The sequence below is a fragment of the Pristiophorus japonicus genome, chromosome 1, assembly GCF_044704955.1.
Source record: "Pristiophorus japonicus isolate sPriJap1 chromosome 1, sPriJap1.hap1, whole genome shotgun sequence".
NCBI lineage: Eukaryota > Metazoa > Chordata > Chondrichthyes > Pristiophoridae > Pristiophorus > Pristiophorus japonicus.
The window spans coordinates 229,979,931-230,001,447 of NC_091977.1; the positions used below are offsets into that span (position 1 = coordinate 229,979,931).

At 41.8% G+C, this 21,517-nt stretch overlaps 1 protein-coding gene across 2 annotated transcripts in view; it reads left to right on the forward strand.

The window, feature by feature from the left end:
- aco1 (aconitase 1, soluble) overlaps window positions 1-21,517 on the forward strand; it is a 117,289-nt gene that overhangs the window by 4,703 nt on the left and 91,069 nt on the right. For both annotated transcript variants that reach the window (XM_070887763.1, XM_070887772.1), the window contains exons 2-4: window positions 16,117-16,239; window positions 18,825-18,993; window positions 20,822-20,959. In XM_070887763.1, coding sequence (XP_070743864.1) covers window positions 16,140-16,239; window positions 18,825-18,993; window positions 20,822-20,959 — 407 coding nt within the window. In that variant the 5' untranslated portion in view covers window positions 16,117-16,139. The remainder of the gene's footprint in view (window positions 1-16,116; window positions 16,240-18,824; window positions 18,994-20,821; window positions 20,960-21,517) is intronic.

Below are 21,517 nucleotides of genomic sequence, written 5' to 3' on the forward strand. Positions count from 1 at the left end.
ACTCCCTTATCCGGAACCCCCCTCGTCCAGAACCATTCCACCGGGTGGCACATGCGCAGAACTCCGACATGAACAAATTGAAGTCCTTCCTCGCTGCCAACTCCTGCAATCGCTGGCCTGACCCCATGATCCATGCCCCCCCCCCCGGTCATGATCTCTCTGCCGCACTCCCAGCCCCAAGCCAGCCAGCCCTGATATCCCCTTGCTCAGTACCTGCACCATCTAATGTAACGTGACCACCCGTCGTCTGGAAAAATCCCTTGTCCAGAACAGGCCAGGTCCCGAGATTTCCAGATAAGGGAGGTTCAACCTGTATTTTTAAAGCGTGAGTGATTGGGAAATGTTGGTGTTCAGAGGGACCTGGGTGTCCTTGTACATGAATCACTGAAAGTTAACATGCAGGTATAGCAAGCAATTAAGAAAGAAAATGGTATGTTGGCCTTTATTACAAGAGGATTTGAGTATAAGAATAAAGATGTCTTACTGCAATTATATAGGGCCCTGGTGAGATTACACCTGGAGTATTGTGTACAATTTTGGACTCTTTACCTAAGGAAGAATATACTTGTCTTTTGAGGGAGTGAAATGAAGGTTCACCAGATTGATTCCTGGGGTTGGGGATTGTCCTATGAGGAGAGATTGAGTAGATTAGGCCTATATTCTCTAGAGTTTAGAAGAATGAGAGACGATTTCATTGAAACATACACAATTCTTACAGGGTTTGACAGGGTAGATGCAGAGAGGTTGTTTCCTCTGGCTGGGGAGTCTAGAACCATGGGTCACAGTCTTTGAATAAGGCCATTTAGGACTGAGATGAGGAGAAATTTCTTCACTGAGGGTTGTGAATTTTTGGAATTCTCTACCCCAGAGGGCTGTGATGCTCAGTCGTTGCGTATATTCAAGACAGAAATTGATAGATTTTTGATTATTAAGGGATATGGGGATAGTGCAGGAAAGTGGAGTTGAGGTAAATCAGCCAAGATGTTATTGAATGGCGGAACAGGCTCAAGGGGCCGCATGTCCTACTCCTACTCCTACTCCTAATTCTTATGTTCTTATAAACTACAGAACAAATTATACTATCCAAGTGGAAACCAGTTTGCAATTTGTTTTTATAGACAGTGTTGTTATTTGTCTAATTTGGTTTTAATATGCTGAAATATAAACATTCATCCATCTATTAATTTATAATCCTCTTTAACACAGTGAAACAAACCTGATATAACTGCTGTTCAGAGTTTGGTACAATATCATATTTGTTCAACTTGCATTGATCGCTTGCCCACATTGACACCTCTGCTGAGAAACTGTAAACCGCATGGACTGCAGCAGTTCAAGAAGGAGGCTCACCACCACCTTCTCGAGGGCAATTCGGGATGGGCAATAAATGCTGGCCTTGTCAGCGACACCCACATCCCATGAATGAATTTTTAAAAATACGATTTGCTGTGTGGGAACTTGCTGGATGCAAATTGGTTGGCGCATCTACTTAGCAAATGGTGATTGCGCTTTAAAAGTATGTCATTGGTTGTGAAGTGCCGAGGAACACACTTAGCAGGTGATAAGGCAGGTTTTATATGAGTAAGCCAACAAATGCAGAACACAGAATTTGCGGGGCACCCTTGAAAGTGTGTGTTATGTCTGGCCCCAGATGGACGTCAATCTCGCCTTGCAGATCTCATGAGCATCAGTTTGAAACATGATTATTTTATCAGTGTTGCATATGTTCATGTGTTTATAAATTGATAGGTTTAAAACTTTGGTTGTGGTGCAGCACAGATTGTTGAAAAATGCAGTGTGATTTTTGATTTTGCATTTTTCTTAGATTTTCCATACCATTTTTTTTTCTCCTGTTTTCTTTCCGAAGGTATAGACATTAGTCTGCATTACAATGAAATCAAGTTAATAATCGAACAAAGTTATGAAATATACCATCACAATGAGCAGGGAAGTCCTGACCAATATTTATTCCTCAACAACACCTAATAGATTATCTGGTCATTATCACAGCTGTTTGTGGGAGCTTGCTTTACGCAAACTGGCTGCCGCGCTTCCTACCTTTACAACAGTGACTACATGTCATTGGCTATAATGCGCTTTGAGATGTCCTGAGGTCGTGAAAGACGCTATGTAAATGCAAGTCTGTCTTTCCTTTGGTTGTACACAAAGTTATCCTTGGGAGAATTGCTACCAGTAAAATGGTGATTCTGAAGAGATAAGTAACTTGAATATGAGAAATTGTTTATGGGAAGTAACAGGTCATTTTCTTCAAATATGTGGAGTACCAAACCTGTTCTTGTCACATTGGCAAGAGTGTTCAACCTTTTGGAGCTGGGGCCAGAAGAATGCATCAAAACCAGAGTGGGTCGCACATGTTTACACAGAAATACTAGCTGCCATAACCATAAAACAGTGAGCCTCCCCGCCCCCACGTAGACAAAATAACCAAAATCATCATGCATCAGAAAGCAATGCCCCATGCACACAAAAATGAGAACAAAAATCAAGCCTTTTCCAATCTCTTTCCCCACCCCCCCTCCCTTTCCCCCAAATTGCTAACTTTACTCCCAGTTTTTTAAGCTCTCTGAGCCTCAGGCTGGTAGAGATCGATTCCTTCTGACCCAGGAAGTTTAAAGAGCTGAGGCTTAGCTGAAATCAAACAGTCATCATACACAAGCGCACAAAGATGAAAGGAACAGGCAGGGGCTCTGCGAGCCAGATTGAAGGAGTTTATAAGCTGGATTTGTCTCTCTGACCACAGTGTTGCACACCTCTGACACAAGCCAGTCTGGTGTGTTCTGTATCTTACTGTGGTAGTTTTTTTAAGTAATACATTTTAATGTATTGTTGAACAAAGTGAATAGCTAATTAGGTATATTCATGATTACCTGAGCTGGCATTATATATTTATATTCGGGGTTAGCTTAGGATGAAGAAAATAATGGAATTTCAGTACCGAGTTAATTTTTGTCAATAATTGCTTGCAATTGTTTATATGATTAGTTGAATTCACTTTAAAAATGTTTTTGATGCAGTACAATGTTTACTATGTTCTTAACCTTCTGGCCTTGTATGATGTACAAATTGAGCTTTCTCTGATTTGTCAAAGTTCTAAGTTTCTTTGAATTGTTGATTTAATTATGCTATTGTGTAAGATAAGTTTTTAAAATTTCAAATCCTATGCCCCCCCCCCCCCACCACAGACAACACATTTTAGATTGTATTGGAACTTTGTGGGCAAGTGTAATAGGTTTGGTGCGTAGTCAGTGAAGTAACCTTCTATTTCTACTTGGTAATAAGAACATAAGAATTAGGAACAGGAGTAGGCCATCTAGCCCCTCGAGCCTGCTCCGCCATTCAACAAGATCATGGCTGATCTGGCCATGGACTCAGCTCCACTTACCCGCCCGCTCCCCATAACCCTTAATTCCCTTATTGGTTAAAAATCTATCTGTGACTTGAATACATTCAATGAGCTAGCCTCAACTGCTTCCTTGGGCAGAGAATTCCACAGATTCACAACCCTCTGGGAGAAGAAATTCCTTCTCAACTCGGTTTTAAATTGGCTCCCCCGTATTTTGAGGCTGTGCCCCCTAGTTCTAGTCTCCCCGACCAGTGGAAACAACCTCTCTGCCTCTATCTTGTCTATCCCTTTCATTATTTTAAATGTTTCTATAAGATCACCCCTCATCCTTCTGAACTCCAATGAGTAAAGACCCAGTCTACTCAATCTATCATCATAAGGTAACCCCCTCATCTCCGGAATCAGCCTAGTGAATCGTCTCTGTACCCCCTCCAAAGCCAGTATATCCTTCCTTAAGTAAGGCGACCAAAACTGCACGCAGTACTCCAGGTGCGGCCTCTCCAATACCCTATACAGTTGCAGAAGGACCTCCCTGCTTTTGTACTCCATCCCTCTCGCAATAAAGGCCAACATTCCATTCGCCTTCCTGATTACTGCTGCACCTGCAAACTAACTTTTTGGGATTCATGCACAAGGACCCCCAGGTCCCTCTGCTCCTCAGCATGTTGTAATTTCTCCCCATTCAAATAGTATTCCCTTTTTTTGTTTTTTTTTCCCCCAAGGTGGATGACCTCATACTTTCCGACATTGTATTCCATCTGCCAAACCTTAGCCCATTCGCTTAACCTATCTAAATCTCTTTGCAGCCTCTCTGTGTCCTCTACACAACCCGCTTTCCCACTAATCTTTGTGTCATCTGCAAATTTTGTTACACTACACTCCGTCCCCTCTTCCAGGTCATCTATGTATATTGTAAACAGTTGTGGTCCCAGCACCGATCCCTGTGGCACACCACTAACCACCGATTTCCAACCCGAAAAGGACCCATTTATCCCGACTCTCTGCTTTCTGTTAGCCAGCCAATTCTCTATCCATGCTAATACATTTCCACTGACCCCGCGTACCTTTATCTTCTGCAGTAACCTTTTGTGTGGCACCTTATCGAATGCCTGGATGCAATCATGAAAGATATAGATAGATATTGCATATACTAGGCTTGTATTCCCTCAAGTATAGAAGATTGAGGGGCGATATAATTGAGATGTTTAAGATGATTGAAGAATTTGATAGGGTTTTACGTAGAATTACATAAAATTTACAGCATAAAAACAGGCTGTTTGGCCCCAACTGGTCTATGCCAGTGTTTATGCTCCACACAAGCCTCTTCCCACCCTACTTTATCTCACCATATCAAGATATTCTTCTATTCCTTTCTCCCTCATGTACTTATCTTGCTTCTCCTTAAATGTAAGAATGCTATTCGCCTCAATTACTCCCTGTGGTAGCGAGTTCTACATTCTGGGTTTAAAAAAAAAGTTTATCCTGAATTCCTTATTGGATTTATTAGTGACTAGCTTATATTTGTGTCCCCTAGCTTTGTGCTCCCTGTTGTACAGCTTTCTTGCTCTTTTCACTTCGTTGCTTTAAACGTCGAATTACACACACACTCAGTTGTAGTAAAGGCAGGATCAGGTTTTTTATTTAAACATTCATACTAAACAAACCCAGTATGAATGCTACTGTGTCGAGGAAATTTTAGCTTAAATTAACTCAGCGGAGACTTTCAGAGCCGTGCTTCGAGAGAAAGTTTATTTCTAACGAGATATCTCGGAGAGCCCGCTTAGTCCACACTAAGGCAGAACTCTGACTTTTACAGGAAAACCCGCACTATATTTATACAGTAAAAAGAGGAGTTTTATCTTCAAATTCCACACATTAACATTAATCATATTACTCCGAGAATACAAAGGTCATCCCGGAAGGCACACATTATCTGTTCTTGCATAGTTTCTACCTGTCTGTGTCGATAATCAGTTTTAGGAGACTCATGCAAGGAACAGATAATCAGTTTTTGTTTTCTTAAGACAAAGAAGTTTGGGTGTTTTCTCTAGCTCCATTATTTCTACAATATCAGCAAGAAGTGATTTTAACCCTTCCCTTTACCATACTACATAGATCGTTTTCTTCCACAACTCCCTCCTTGTTGATCTTTACAACCGATCAACACAGTTTCTTTTTCTTTATTGAAAAGGGGGTTCATATCCTTCGGGGTAGGGTCGCATCTTGAGGCATTCTTCTTCGTCATATTCATCTAATTTTTCTTCTATGCGGCTTAACCTTCCTTTCACAAACATACTTTTCCCTTCTACTTGGGATACTAGGCCCATTACCTGGTTAATTAGCCTTTTTACTTTTATCCACATCCCACACATTATTAGTAATATAAGCATAACCACACCTACGATTACTATGGGGTGTATAGCAAGCTTCAGTACTGCTGAAGCTTTGGGGGACCATCCGGAAAACACATCCCACCAGTGGTGTACTGTCAGGGAGGTAACTGCATTCGCGATTCTTACTAGTTGTCCCTTCTTGTAACTCATTTCTATTTTGAACTGGTGGATGTCTCGGCCCCTTTTGGACAGAGCCTCCTCTATTTGTTTGTCATTTTTTACCAAATTGTGCAATCGGGTCAATTTAATTACAGGGGGTAAAGGATCAATTTTGTGCACAGACAGATATTTTACTACATTCTGCCACTGCCCAAAAGTATAAGTTCTTCTTTCTTCTGGATCATACAGGGTGTAGACTTCTCTCACACATGTATTAATGGGGGGTTTATACAAAATTCCGTCCAGGTAGACAGGTCTATTTCCTGTCAGGCAGACCTCATTCTGTCCTACTTCAGAAATATCGGTGTCATTGGTTGGTTTTAGTTCCCATCTACATATTCCAGTGGGGTGCTGTAGAGAGCATGGTTCGTGTATGGCAGTCTGATAGGGACACACCATTCCGAACGGCCACCTAGCACATCCCCTGTCGTGATGTGTTAGATTCTTTTCATCGACCCAGTTTCCTTTAAATTCTGGGTACCAGAAGTTTCGTCCGAACAACTGGGGTATTACTTGGAACTGACACCATATTTCTCCTTTTGTCTTATTTACTATTTCCATAGTGATGTTACATCCTTTTAAATCGCAACCAGTATATTTTTCTTGGGGTTTAATGGTTAAATTTAGAAGTTTATCTTTCTGATTGATTTCCAGTAATCTCTCCCATGTGTTAGCATGGAAGGATAGTACTTTCCTTTCTAGCTCGGCTCTCAGTAACTATCTGATCATCTCCCTGAACATGCAATGGGTGTACTTATTTACTTCCTTTTGTTCCTTCATTAGGTTTTCTATTTCCTTCTCTATCTTTTCATTCTGCCCCCAGGTCATTTCGTCTGTGATATAACCTGATACCTGCAATTGCTGTAATCCTTCATCCCAGGCATTTCTTATTTTTATGCTTTTCCCCACTAGTCCTCCGACGACCTGGATTTTGTTTTGTAGGGTCTCGATATCCATGGAGTTCAATGCTCCCATCCCAGCTCCTACTCCACCTAACAAAGTCCCCAACACATCCCGTCTCCTTCTTCCTGTCTGATTCTTCCTACTGCTAAAATGATCAGAATGCCCAATGTCCACTTACAGCTTTTCCAAGAGTCCCGCCTCATCTTCCCTTTTTTCTCTGTTTCTATAACACTCCTGTATTAATTCGTTAAAATAACAGCACGCAAGCACGAGGGTAACAGTGATCCAAATAATAAAGGCCCAAATTGGCATACAAGCAAGTTCTGACATTCGGCCTGAACTCTGGGTGTCTTATTTTAGGTTCAATGTACCCTTGCGAAGGGTCACAAAAGAGGGGTCAGTACAGTTCTTTGGTGAGAAGATGGCCGTCTTCTCGGGTAGGTAACCGTAGCACGTCCTAGTTCTATGTCTCTTCTTTTGGCTGTGATTCGTTAGGGAAGTAATATTTACAACGGGTGGCGTGCACCCAGTTTGGATGCTTTTCCAATTTCAATGCGGTTCTCGTCGTGAGAATTATCTGATACGGTCCTTTCCACCTAGGAGAAAAAGATTCTTTGTTTAATGTTTTTACTAACACTTGGTCTCCTGGCTTGAATGGGTGCATATTTCCTTCCGACAGGGGCACCTGTGTCTGCTTTATCTGGTCATGCAGACTTCTTGCTATTTCACACATGGCCTGAGCATACTTTAGTGATTTTTCATCATTCCAAATTAATGCTACCTTTTCCGCTACCAGTGATGGTTTTACTCCGGTAGGCGTTGGCCTTCCCAATAAGGCTTCATGCGGTGTCAAACCAGTGTTTCGGTTTTTCTGGTTTCTTAATGTATATAGTACCAACGGTAGGGCGTCTGGCCATTTTAATCCTGTCTCCTGACATACCTTGGTAAGGGTAGATTTTATTATCCCATTTACTCTCTCTACTATTCCTGAAGACTGAGGTTGATATGGTATATGTAACTTCCACTGGAAACCTAGTGCTTCTGCAAGATTTTGCACTATTTTTCCTGTGAAGTGTGTTCCCCTGTCACTGTTGATTCCCATAGGTATCCCATATCTTGGTACTATATCTTTAAATAGAATCTTTACTATTGTTCGGGCATCGTCTTTCCTAGTGGCGTATGCTTCTACCCACCTTGTGAACATGTCTACTATGACTAATAGGTACTTAAAACCTGATACTGGAGGCATGTGGACAAAATCAATTTGCAAATTTTCAAAGGGCATACTAGGTTGAGGTAGATGATCATATTCAGCAGGTGTTTTACCTCTGTTATTTTGTTGACAAATTTGGCATGTTCTAGCAACTTTTTCAATTACCACTGTTATTCCTGGTGCATATCACTGTGCGTTAATAGCATGTATCATCCCTCCTTTGCCCATGTGAGCCTGACCATGTGCTAGGCGAGACAGGGGCAAGAATAGAGATCTAGGGCAAACAGTTCGCCCATCAGGGTGATACCAAATGTCATTTTTTAGAAAGCAACCCTGGTTTTCCCAAGTCCTTCTTTCTTGCATAGTAACTTGTTGTTGGGCTGTTTTAAGTAGTTGGACGTCAAGTGTCTGTGGAAGGGAGACTGAGACTGCTTGAAGGCAGTCTGTCTGTGCCGAAGCGGCCTGTTTGGCTGCTTCATCAGCCCTCCTATTTCCCACTGACACTTCATCCTCACCGATTGTGTGTGCTGCACATTTGATAACGGCTACCTTATTTGGCAACTGAATGGCGTCTAATAGATTAAGCACCAATTGAGAGTGCTTAATATGCTTTCCACCAGAGGTGATAAAGCCTCTGTTTTTCCATAGTTGTCCAAAATCATGGACCACACCGAATGCATATCTAGAATCAGTATAGATATTGGCAGTTTGATCTTTTGCTATTATACAAGCTCTGGTGAGGGCAAATAATTCAGCAGCCTGAGCTGAGGTTCCGGGAGGCAGGGCAAATGCTTCAACAGTTTCATGGGGGTTTACAATAGCATAGCCTGACAAAAGCAAATTATCTGATGGTCTGTACGATGACCCATCCGTATAGAGAATGAGATCAAGATTGTCCATGGGCTCTGTGAGCAAATCTGGTCTCGGCAAGGTGGCTAATTCCACTGTTAACAGACAGTCGTGCTGGTCTGGATCCTCTATTTCTCTGGTGGGAACAAAAGTGGCGGGGTTTACTATCGGCGCGCGTTGAAAGGTGTAGTTAGAGTGTGATAGCAGCAGTACTTCATAACCTGTTCTTCTAGATGCTGTGAAATGCTGGGTGGCGGCGGAGTTCAATAGTAATAGCACTGCATGAGCTGTAACGACAGTACACGGATAGTCCAAAACAATAAGTACTGACTTCTCCACCATGACCGCAGTAGCGGCTACAGCGCGTAGACATGCTGGCATTCCCCTCGCTACTGGAGGAAGTAAAACCGAATAATAGGCGACTGGTCTATTTCCCCCACCATGTTCTTGGGTTAATACTGCCGTTGCAAATCCTTCTTTCTCATTCACATACATCTGAAAGGGTTTAGAATAGTTCGGAAGTCCCAATGCCGGAGCGTTAGTGATAGCTTTCTTTAACTGCTCAAACGCCTCCTGGGGTCCACTCTACCTTGGGTGGGGCATCATTTAGGGCAGCTGATCTTAGGACCGCATCCCATTCTCGATAATCAGGGATCCACTGTCTGCAGTACCCCACCATCCCCAAAAAAGACAAAATATCCTTTTTTGTCTTTGGTATGGGGATACTCTGAATAGTCTGAATTCTTTCGGGTCCTAGCTGCCTCTGCCCTTGAGATATGTGGAAACCCAGGTACTGGACTTGAGTCTGGCAAAATTGTAGCTTTTGTAATGATACTCGGTGCCCTCTTTCACATAGGTGTTGTAATAATTTCAGGGAATCTTGCATGCATCTGTATCCGTGGCTGGAAGCCACAAGCAAATCGTCCGCATATTGTAACAGTACAGACTGGTCTGATAAACAGTCTTCTAGGTCTCTTTTTACTGCTGCTGCATATACTGCGGGGCTTTCGGTGTATCCTTGGGGCAACCTGGTCCATATGTACTGCTGTTTCTTGTAGGTGAAAGCAAACAGATACTGACTCTCTTGATTTACTGGGATGGAGAAAAAGGCTGAGCACAGATCTATCACAGTAAAGACAGTTGCTGTTGGTGGGATGGCAGATAGCAAATGTTGGTGTCCGGTACCACAGGGGTGATGGGGACTACTATCTTATTAATAGCTCTTAGATCTTGCACAAATCTCCACTCATTCGGCCTATTAACCTTTGGTATGGGCAGTATCGGAGTGTTACACGGGCTCTGTGTCTTTTCTAGAACTCCTTGTTCCAACAATGCAGAAATGACTGGCTCTATCCCATCTTCTGCCTCTGGAGGCAGTCTGTACTGCTTAATGCTTGGTAACACGGCGTTCTTTATCAGTCGTACCCGGTGGGGTGCTGCAGAATGTACCTTCGCAACATGATTCTTATGTTTTGCCCAAAGTTCAGAAGACACTTGATTCAATGCCATTGGCAGCTTAGGGCTCGGTTGTCCAGGGGGTTGCTGTTTTTTAAAGGTGGGGGCATGACTTTTACCTTTCCACTGGAGAATCCCCCTGGAACGGGTGATAAATTCTATCTGGACATTCTGTAATTCTATTACTGCCCAAGGTCTATAGCCTTGATGCTGCTTCTCCTTTTCTATTTCTACAATCATCGGACCCATATCTTTGGGTTTCGCCGGCAGTTTTACAGCCAATGTCAGATGGGGTGTCGAGTTCTCTTCTTTAAACCGCTTCTGCTGTAAGGGTGTCAAATCCATGGCTACCCCCAATCCTTCTGGTCCGAAATAAATGCGGGGTGTAGCTTCTATTATCTCTTCTTTATCTAGAAAGGGCTGTATTAAGCACTGGTAAGTTTCAGCTTTTTGTCGAGTGTACCAGGCTGTGCAGTGAAGCTGAACTGCCTCAAAGCTTGTTAAGATGATATACATCAGTTCGTTCGCATTAGAGTCAAATTTAGCTTTTAAGTTTTTTACAATATCCTGTATCAGGGGGGAATAGAAGTTGCCACTCAATTGCCAACAATAGAGGGCAGCCTTTTCTTTGTTATCTTCCCCCTCCTCCCTTTTAATCCCATCAAAGAACTGATGGATTTTATTTGGAGGGAGCTCCATGAACATCCCTTCCTTTGTGCAATATATTGTGGCTCCTAGTTTGCACAAAGTCTGTCTTCCTAATAAAGGGAGAGGGGCTGTTTTAGAGACGATCAAAGTCTCATTATCTACTTGTTGTCCTTCAATTGTCAATTTAGTAGGTTCGGACAAAAATTCTTTCAGAAGGATGCCGGTCACCCCCATGCTGAAGACGGTAGTGTTGCTTACAGGTAATCCCACAGAGGGTGGTACAGAAGACATAGTAGCACCGGTATCCACAAGAAACTTTACATAAGTGTTTCCCACTTTTATTACTGCCAAAGGATTCTCTTCTATGTCTGTAGATAAGCGGAGGGTTGCCGCCTGTACCACTATACCTCCGGGGCATCCCTATGCTGATTGGTGCGGGTTGGGGTTAGAAAAGGAAAATTGAGGGGCCAGTGGAGGTGTAGGTTCGGAGAAATTCCCCTGTAACCCTCCAAACTGTTTAGGTGGGCACCTACAATCTCGAGCCCAGTGCCCCTTCCTTCCGCAATTTCTACACTCATCTTGCGAGCGATCTCGCTGGGACCACTGTCCTGTTCCTCCTCCCCTCCTTCCCCCAAATCCTCCTCTATTCTGTGCTTGTCCTCTTCCTTTCTGCTGATAGTATTGTCCTGCTGTTTTGGCTTTGTTATCTTTGTAGGTAAATAGTCCCTCCCTGTCCATGTTTGCCAGTACTGTAATTGTTTCCTTCCAGTTTTTTCCTTGCCAGTCCAAGACCTTGATCTTGTACGTTCTGGCATGCTGTGGTAACATACAATTCAACAAGGTCTGCACTGCTAAAAGTTCGTTTTCCAAGGATATTCCTGCATGCTCGTCCCAGCTATTTTTCCACCTGCCTGCAAAATCTATCATTGATTCTTCCGCTTTCTGCAGACAGTGGGTGACTTCCCCAATGTCCCCATGTTTTTTAGCTCCCTGCAGAATTGCATTTTTTCCCCTATGTTGCAGCCAGTGAGTTAATGACTCATTGCCGTTGTCCAGCAAGGTATCATCAACTCTCCAATCCCCCCTTTCTCCTGGCGGGATAGAGAACATATCTTTTACTCCCTGCCAGGAGGATCCGTAGGCTGCTTGTAATAATAATTTAATATCCCCCGGTAGCGGATTGTAAATCGTACATGTCTGCTCAAGCCAGTTGTGAAATGCTATAGGTTTCTTTACCGGGTTTGGGGCGGCAGAGATCATATCTCTGGCCTCTCCCGGGGACCAGGGTTTTAAAACCGCTGTGGTTCCTATCATTACCCTGGGATTTTGGAGGAGGAGGGTAGAGTCGGCTTCTGCCTGGGCAGGGGTTGTTTGCGACCTTAGTCGAGAACTCATCCCAGATCTCTGATTGACTTCCCCTCCATCTGCTGCTTCAGCCCCTGCTCCTAATACCTCCGGGTTTCCTCCATCGGCTCCTCCATTAGGTGGTGGGGCCGGGAGGACAGCTAGTTCTCTCCGGGCTTGATCTCTATGGGCAATAACCATTTCTATAATTTCCTGCCAGCTATTTCGCTTTGGGGGTTCTATACGAGGATAAAGTCCCACGGTGGGTGCTGAGGGGATAGGGAGGTTTGGAGGGCTATAAGAGGGAGGTTTTTCATTTTCCCCCTTTTCTTTTCCTCCTGATTTATTCTCCGAATTTTTATTTTTCGGAGGCTGATGTCTCTTAGCAACCTCAATCCATTTATTAAAACAATTTTCCATGTAATCCTTGTCCAAAGTAGGGTCTCCCCCTCCTTCCTTGGTTGTTTTTCTCCATTCCTCAATTAAAGATAGTTTAAAACTTCCTCCATATGGCCAATCCCCATCAGACCAACCGTACAAATCGCTACTAAACGTTACCGCATATCGGTCATCTCCTGTTTCTTTAATTACAGTGTCCGCCGGCGAGCCGGGTGGCACAATTGGATCTCCTACCTTCTCTCGTTGCTTTACTACCTTACGGATTCTCTTTTCGGTTTTAGAATGTAATTTCATTCCTTTGGTCAAGGGGTCGTCTTTCTTTCCTTTTCTAGGAGCTGGGCGCGAGCGCCCTGCTCGACTAGAGCTGTTTCCCATTCTTCCGGGTGCGACGTCTCGCGATTTTTCTGAAATGAGAATTAAGGACACTCCTACAAAATATACAGTAATATTTTACAAAGCGCTCACCGGTGTTCTCTTTTCTGCTCAGCTCGGGGTCTCCTTATTGCTTTCTTGTTATTTTAGCTTCTTTGTGGTAGCTACCTTAAATGCCTCACCCTTCAAGGGATCTTGGTGGCTCGTCACCCTTTTAGCTAGGACGGCCTTGGTACCTTCCCCCTTTCAGCTAGGAAGGTCCTTAAAATTCCTCTTTTCTCTTTTCAAAGTTAAATTTGGTTCTTTTGGATCTCGTTTTTAGAGATCCTGTCTGACTACGCCAGAATCTGTCGAGGAAATTTTAGCTTAAATTAACTCAGCGGAGACTTTCAGAGCCGTGCTTCGAGAGAGAGTTTATTTCTAACGAGATATCTCGGAGAGCCCGCTTAGTCCACACTAAGGCAGAACTCTGACTTTTACAGGAAAACCCGCGCTATATTTATACAGTAAAAAGAGGAGTTTTATCTTCAAATTCCACACATTAACATTAATCATATTACTCCGAGAATACAAAGGTTATCCCGGAAGGCACACATTATCTGTTCTTGCATAGTTTCTCCCTGTCTGTGTCGATAATCAGTTTCTCCCTGTCTGTGTCGATAATCAGTTTTAGGAGACTCATGCAAGGAACAGATAATCAGTTTTTGTTTTCTTAAGACAAAGAAGTTTGGGTGTTTTCTCTAGCTCCATTATTTCTACAATATCAGCAAGCAGTGATTTTAACCCTTCCCTTTACCATACTACATAGATCGTTTTCTTCCACATACTGAGACACAAACACTTCACAAGCCAACTTTCTGCTTGCTCCGATTCCAGTGGCTGTTTGTGAGGCACACACCTTTCGAATGTCCAGTGTCTAGTGTCAAACTCTCATCTTTATACCAAAAAAGCCTTTGAACTTTGTATAGTACATTTAGACAATTAACATGCAGACGATGTAGAATCAAAATGGCATTGTCCTGAAATCACGACTAACTGCTTTCTGAACTACTATACACAAACCAGATCATACTTAACATACAGACTATGTCATCAGGTTATTATTTGCATAGTAACAAGTTACACTCAAATATTTAACATACAATGTCATGAATTGCTATACACATCAGATTATTATTCGCATAGTAACAAAGGTACACTTAAATACTTTGGCATACAGATAAATGACCAGCTACTCATTTCAATGGCTAAATGGCTCCATATCATCTAGTAGCCTGTTTTAATCCAATCATCCTGTTTTAATCCAATCTTGACTCTTCCAATTTTTAACCCTTTCGATATCTCCAGACCACGAAAGCATGGAATGCGGGCTTGCACTCCCACACTCCCCTACAACTCCTTCTCGATGTCTAATTAGTCTAGATTCTAAAGACTAGTATGGGCACATAATCAAATGCAAGAATCACATTCAAAACCTGGAATGCTTTATGGTCCCAGCAACCAGAGTGAAACTATTTCTTCTGGCGTGGTGAGTCCAGAACAAGGGGGCATAATTAGAGCCACGCTATTCAGGGGTGATGTCAGGAAGCACTTCTTCACACAAAGGGTAGTGGAAATCTAGAAAACTCTCCCTCAAAAAGCTGTTGAGGCTGGGGGTCAAGCAAACATTTCAAAACTGAGATTGATGGCTTTTTGTTAAACAAGTGTATTAAGGGTTATGGAACCAAGGTGGGTAGATGGAGTTAAAGATGTAGACGAGCCATGGTCTAATTGAATGGCAGAACAGGCTGGCAGGGCTGAATACCCTATTCCTGTTCCCATGTTCCTAGTTTATAGTAGTGTATGTTTCGTGCTTTGAACAATTATAATCTTGATAAATGAAAAGAGGATGTTAAATAGCCACCAGATTGGCCAATGAGATTTGTTCTCTGTTGAGATACCATTTGTCTTTTTATTCCTGTTCTGCCTACGTGCCTACAGTTTGGGTCCATGATATGTTTACTGATGAAACCAGCTCACTATTCATGGTTCTTTTTTAATGTTACTTGCCACATGTCAGCCCAAGCCTGGTTGTTGTCTAGGTCTTGCTGCATGTGGGCACAGACTGCTTCATTATCTGAGGAATTGCGAATGGAACTAAACACTGTGCAATCATCATGACTGTCACCCCAGCAGGTCTAGCATAGGTGCTTTATGCAGGATCACTCGGAAGTACATGTCGTTTGTATTGATTATTATAATTCATAACCGCCATAATTTTTGTTCAAATTTTAACTCGTTGATTTGATTTTAACATAACAAGCTATACTGTTTACTAATTTCCATCTTACTCGCTTTACCATCAAAAGTATTCTTATTAAAAATAATTAGTTGACTGTGAGATACAAGACAGTAGTTCTGATAGAGTCCGTAAACATAAATCACACTTTGAATCTCGATGAATCCTTCAACTCGGTGTTTAGTTTGTAATGTCTGGAGTTTATAGAGTGGTCTTTATTTTATTTGGATTTATTTTGACAATAAAGGGTTTGGTGGTGTTCCACAGTAGTTGTTAACTGGGAAATAGAAAGGGTATCTTGCAATTTTGACATAGAATTATTATTAGAAGGAATTGAGAGCTTAGTGTGTCTGATACTACATTGTGTACTTAAAAGTATTACTTGTACACTCTCATTATAACATGGGCCTTAGGTGCTGAGCATTTTGCAAGTTGTGTCTACATGATGCCCGATGCCCTGCAACAGGTTTGTAAATGTAATTTCGCACCCAGTACGTTTTTAATTTCAATGATGTGGTGTGGTGTGGTGTTATAATGAAGTAGTGCACACAATGTTGGGTTTGTTGTGGTATTACAGTGGTACTGGTCTTGTTAATCCATATGACATTCTCTTAGTTATAGTACAGGCACATCTTAATATTGGGGCACCAAAGTAACTTGTTATCTTTATTTTAACACGATCTTTTGTAATTTTAGCTTTTTAGCAGAAAATTGAAGTTTAAATGTGTATATGTTTTAGGTGATTCATTGGGCACGTTAACAATGATGAACAACCCCTACGCAGACCTCTTGGAGCCCCTTGATCCTAATAGGAAGGAAAATAAGTTCTACAATCTGTGCAAATTGAAAGACGACAGATATGGTAAGCAAAGCTCATTGCTCTTTCCATGACAGCAGATCACAATTTATCTACTGGGTCCATATATTTACATAGATTATTTGCAGTTCATTGGTCTTGTGGCAATATTGGTAAATCCAGCAAGTTTATGTTGGGTTGTTGCAGGGTAGGCGAGAGCCACACATTGGGAACTAGTAGTGTAAGCACCTCTTAAGGCCGTGTAAAAGAAACTGCGCTACACTTCCTTGAACATTAGTGTCCTGACACCTGACCAATTATGAGACTTCTGTTGTACATGCTGTGGTTTATTCACTGTCACAAATTGCAACATTTATATGCGGATGAGAAAATGAACTGGCAATGTTGTCCTTTCAAATTAAAATGTTCTTTGATATTGATACACTGCTATCCTACAAAGAGATTATTTTACATTTTTGATAAGATTAAAAAGTTTGAATTACTAACCACTGGGAGGGCAATATTTTGTTACAATCAGATTTATTTTCAATTGTGCTTTGCTCTGTGCCAAAGTTAAGTCTGCTGAATTCAGTGTCCATGTTTCTCACATTGTACATTAGTGCTAAAAGATTGGTATGAGATGTGTATAATGCCAGCATCATCTCAATATTTGGGATGGCTGTTGATCGAGGTTTAAACCTTTGGTACTGTCAAATGTTTAAATACCAGAATAAGTATGCTAACATTTAAAAACAGAAAATGTTGGATATTATCCACAGCAGTGAGCATGGCTTCTGCTAATTGAACATGTGGGATGGTAATTGCCGCAAAATCTAAAACTGAAAAACAAATAGTGAGGGAAGGGGAACAACATAGGAAAATGACTTTTAAAAATGGCTTTCACAATTAAAAAATATATATATATAATTTCAGTATCTATGTTTTATTCACAAGTTGCATCAGAAAGATGTCTGCATGCACTAGATTATCATCTGCCCACAACAGACTACCAACAAGCAGTTGCATAAACACCTTTCTGATTCACTAAATTTCCTTTAGCCTATGGGCTAATCACATTGGAACAAAAGCGACTGCTTTCCTGTGATAAGGTAGTTGCCAATATGAAAGAGACACATTGTGACCTTTACACTGCAACTCCCTGCTTCCCCTCCCACCTCACCCATATATAATACGGCTACATTGCTAGTGTTATAATGTACATTGGCATGAGACTTTGCAGTATTTCAGAGATCGGATTACTTGTTGCATTGTCGCACTCGTGAATGCATTTGGAAATCTTTATTAAAGTATTTGCCAGTCTAATTTTTCATGCTGTTAAAATGAGTTTTGTTTAAAGAAAAATCCATTCTTCAATATTCAAATAATTGTTTCACATCAAAAGTCAGCATGTTTCCTAAAGTACAACAACTTGTATTTATATAAGTGCCTTTAATATAGTAAAATGTCCTAAGTAACTTCGCAGAAGTGTTATAAAACAGAATCTAACACTGAGACACACCGAGATATTGGAGCAGAAGAGGTAAGTTTTAAGGAGCGTCTTAAAGGAGGAGAGAGAGCGGTGGAGAGCTTTATGGAGGCAATTCTAGAGCATAGGGCTTGGCATCTGAAGGTATGGCCAACAGTGGTGGGGCGATTGAAATCAGGGATACTCAGGAGGCCAGAATTAGAGGAGCGCAGATATCACGGAGGGTTCCTAAAATACAGTCCAACTTCATCATATTCATTGATACAATGTGCCCTTATTTATTGCACTGTTGCTTTGTATAGGAGAAAAAGCTTTTTCTGGATGAAAGTAATTTTAAAATGGACAAACTATAGTTGGCTTCTTTATTGGTCTCTTTTACTACTATTTAGCTTGGCTGTTTTTTTTTTAGTTTCCATGGATTTTTACACAAACGGCAATGGTCTCTTCGCAGTATGGAAGTTCAGTGGCTAAGAATATTCCTATTTTTCTTTAAAATTAAACCAGTGGCTCCGCTAATCCCTTACCAACGACAGATCACAGTCTAATACCCTCTGCTGCATCTTAACCATTTAGCCTCTGAATAAAACTTGTCCTTGCATTCACTGTTTGCCATCGAGAAACCAAAGTTTGTATTCAGGCCGCTGTACCAGAAGCGCCAGGCACCGTACACAGTGTGTTCTGTTGTATTTAACAGCTACTTCAGATAGGTTTGTGAGGAGACGGAGCCCCATTTGTCAAAGCTTCAGATCCAGTTATAATAGCTCTTTTCTGTGACTATTTGCAACATCGTATCCTGTCAGCTTCCTGGGCCTCAGGAAATCTCGAAACCTCTCTCTCTCGCTTTCCTCCTTTTTAAGATGCTCCTTAAACCCTACCTCTTTGACCAAGCTTTTGGCCAACTGCCCTAATATCTCCTTATGTGGCTCAGTATCAAATATTGTTTTGATAATCGCTCCTGTGATGCGCTTTGGAACGTTTGACAATATTTAAGGCGCTATATAAATGCAAGTTGTTTTTGTTCCACCCCCCCCACCACCATTTATTTTATTAACAATAAATCTGCTTCTACTGCCTAACCATCAGTTGTTTCTTTAAAGCTGTTTCTGCTGCTCTGTAACAGTTGTGTTATTTTAAGATTACTTTTTTTTCCTCTTTCTCTCAATAGCACGTTTGCCATTCTCCATCCGAGTACTTCTGGAAGCAGCAGTCAGAAACTGTGACTGTTTTCTTGTGAAGAAAGATGATGTTGAAAACATATTGAACTGGAAGGTGACGCAACACAAAAGTGTTGAAGTGCCTTTTAAACCTGCTCGTGTCATCTTGCAGGATTTCACGTAAGCATAACTTCTTCATAAAACGACTCATTGCTGAAATGTACAGAATATAGTTTGTAAAAACAAAAAGGGCCAAGCATAAAATCCAATCAGGGTTTACCATAATTTTACACCGGTAATCCACAGAAAATAATGTTAAAGAACAACTGGTGGTTTTTTCGTCCCAGTTATACCTAAGATTGACGGAAGCACTATCCTCTGTATTTTTCTCCATATCCAGTACAAACAATCCCTTCCTGTCTAAGTCACTGCTAAACGTAAGGAGTTTTGCCCACAGGCCAAATTTACTGATGCAAGTGTCAGTTCAAGAGCAAATTTTTCTGAACAGTATCCATTGGATAGTGTGTAATACAAGACTTTTTTGTTTTAAGCATAAATATGAATAAAATTGAAGTACAAGATAAAAGGCGTGAAGTTTTATTTGATGTACCCTCAATGTCTACTTTCCTTTCAGCTATGCTCAGATAGAATCATACATCCGTGGTGGGGGCGGAATGCTGGGGGCATAAAGGATCGGCCATGATGAGGGCCAGGACTAAATCCAAGAGGGAGACCTGGTGAAATGTGTAGCTTGGTATGCTGATCTCGCTGAAAGAGAAAGTTGCCATCAGTGTACTTAAGTTTTAGGGAGGTCTAGAATTTGGTTACACTCATCGGTGATGAGCTGCCGGACACAAATGACCTTGTTCACAAGAAGACAGACAGTTTGACGGTGGTGTGCTGCTGGATACTTGACAGGGGAGAGAGGCTTGCTGGGAGAATGGCGGGGAAGTTGGAGAGGATGACTCTTGAGAAGAGTGTACTGGATGGAAAGGAGAAGGGTGAGCGGCACCACACCTTGATGCCCAGTGAGAGCCTGTGGCGCGTGCCTCAGCGTGTGCAATGGATGATGCAAAGCAGAGAGAGCTGTGAGGCTGGCCAGATGCGATGAGCCTGAAAGCTAGGAGAAGGGAGGGGAGTAGTACCGGCAGAAACTAGGAAGAGGAGGGACAGAAGATGATGTAGGAGAGTGAGATGGGGCAGATCAGAGGTAGATAGAGGGGTGGGAGCGTTCTAATCCGAGTGGCAGTCAGTACGCACACACGAGCAGACAAGGAGCATTCAGCAGTTATAATATTAACAGATTCTTTTTATGTGCACAGACAGAATGGGAACGTTTTGGTCTCTGTAGACTTTGCTGCCACAATTCTTCTGGGGATCGGATTTGGAGCCTGCCTGGCAGCTTAATTCGAGCCCAGTTATGAATTTGTGATTCAAGACCTGTCTGAGGTTGGCGAATCCATGCTGATTAGGGTTGAAGCCTGGAGGTTGTAATCCAGGGCTTCCCAGGAGCAGGGATCTGTGTCCTGGAAGTTGCTCGGGGTCTGGAAATTGCTTGAGAGCATAACAACCAACATTCGTGGGTGAATCATGTGCACGCTGCTGATTCATTCCTTCAGTCTAGGTTGGATTTGCACCCAGGTCCCAGAGGTAAAAGGGGTGAATGTTCATGTTTTGTTCAGGTCTTCTGTCCATCTAGTGTTCCACTAATGTCGTAGCTAGCTTCTGCGGCGACAGGACACCAGTGAGCCTTATGTGGAGTCCCGCCTAGAAAGGCTACTGTGGCATTTTCCTTTTTCCTAAACAGGCCCTGTGGTATTTATTGAAGATGTCTTTTGCAGGTCCTGGACTTCAGACCATGAAGACATCTTCAATCTATTGGTAACATTAAGATATTCATAATTTATTTCTCTGTTTTGAAGACAGAGGAAAAGTTGGCCATGGTTCTATAATGGACAAGTTGTGTGAAAATAATCTTTACAGCTGTGAATATTCACTTTGTCCACAGTGGCGTGCCTGCAGTGGTAGACTTTGCTGCTATGCGAGATGCTGTGAAAAAACTGGGAGGGGATCCAGAGAAAATCAACCCAATTTGTCCTGCAGACTTGGTTATTGATCACTCCATCCAAGTAGATTTTAATAGGTGGTAAGTTGTAATGATAAAATGGCAGTAGCTCCTGCTTTTGAGTGTCCTCTGTTTGCAAAGGATTTTGAATTATTTGTCAACGTTAAAAAGCAAGACAAGTTCTGTAAATTAATGCTATCAAGTGGGTGAAAGTGATTATCTAATTTTATCTGGTTTGATCAAAAGTGCCAAACTTTAGTCATTATTATGAAAATGATGCAGTTAGCTGCATTATCTTTAAATGTTTTTGCCAATAGTATAATATATACCAAATCTGATGATGTAGAGCTCTTTATAAAAAAAGTGCACACATTCTTTGTCTGTATCCGTGTGCTCACTATTCAATGACACAAAAGCAAATCAAGTTGAGTTGAATGGTCAGCTTGAATCAATCACTTGACACAATCAAACTCTGGTAATTCTGCTTTAAACTTCAGTACAGTGGGAAGACTATCTTAGAACTTTATACATTATTCGTTACTTGTTGGCCTCTCACTGCATTACTCACAAACAATTTAAAAAAAATCTTCTGTAACTGGGTAGGTCTCTCCAATTCTTTCTGTCTTCCCATTTTATCTG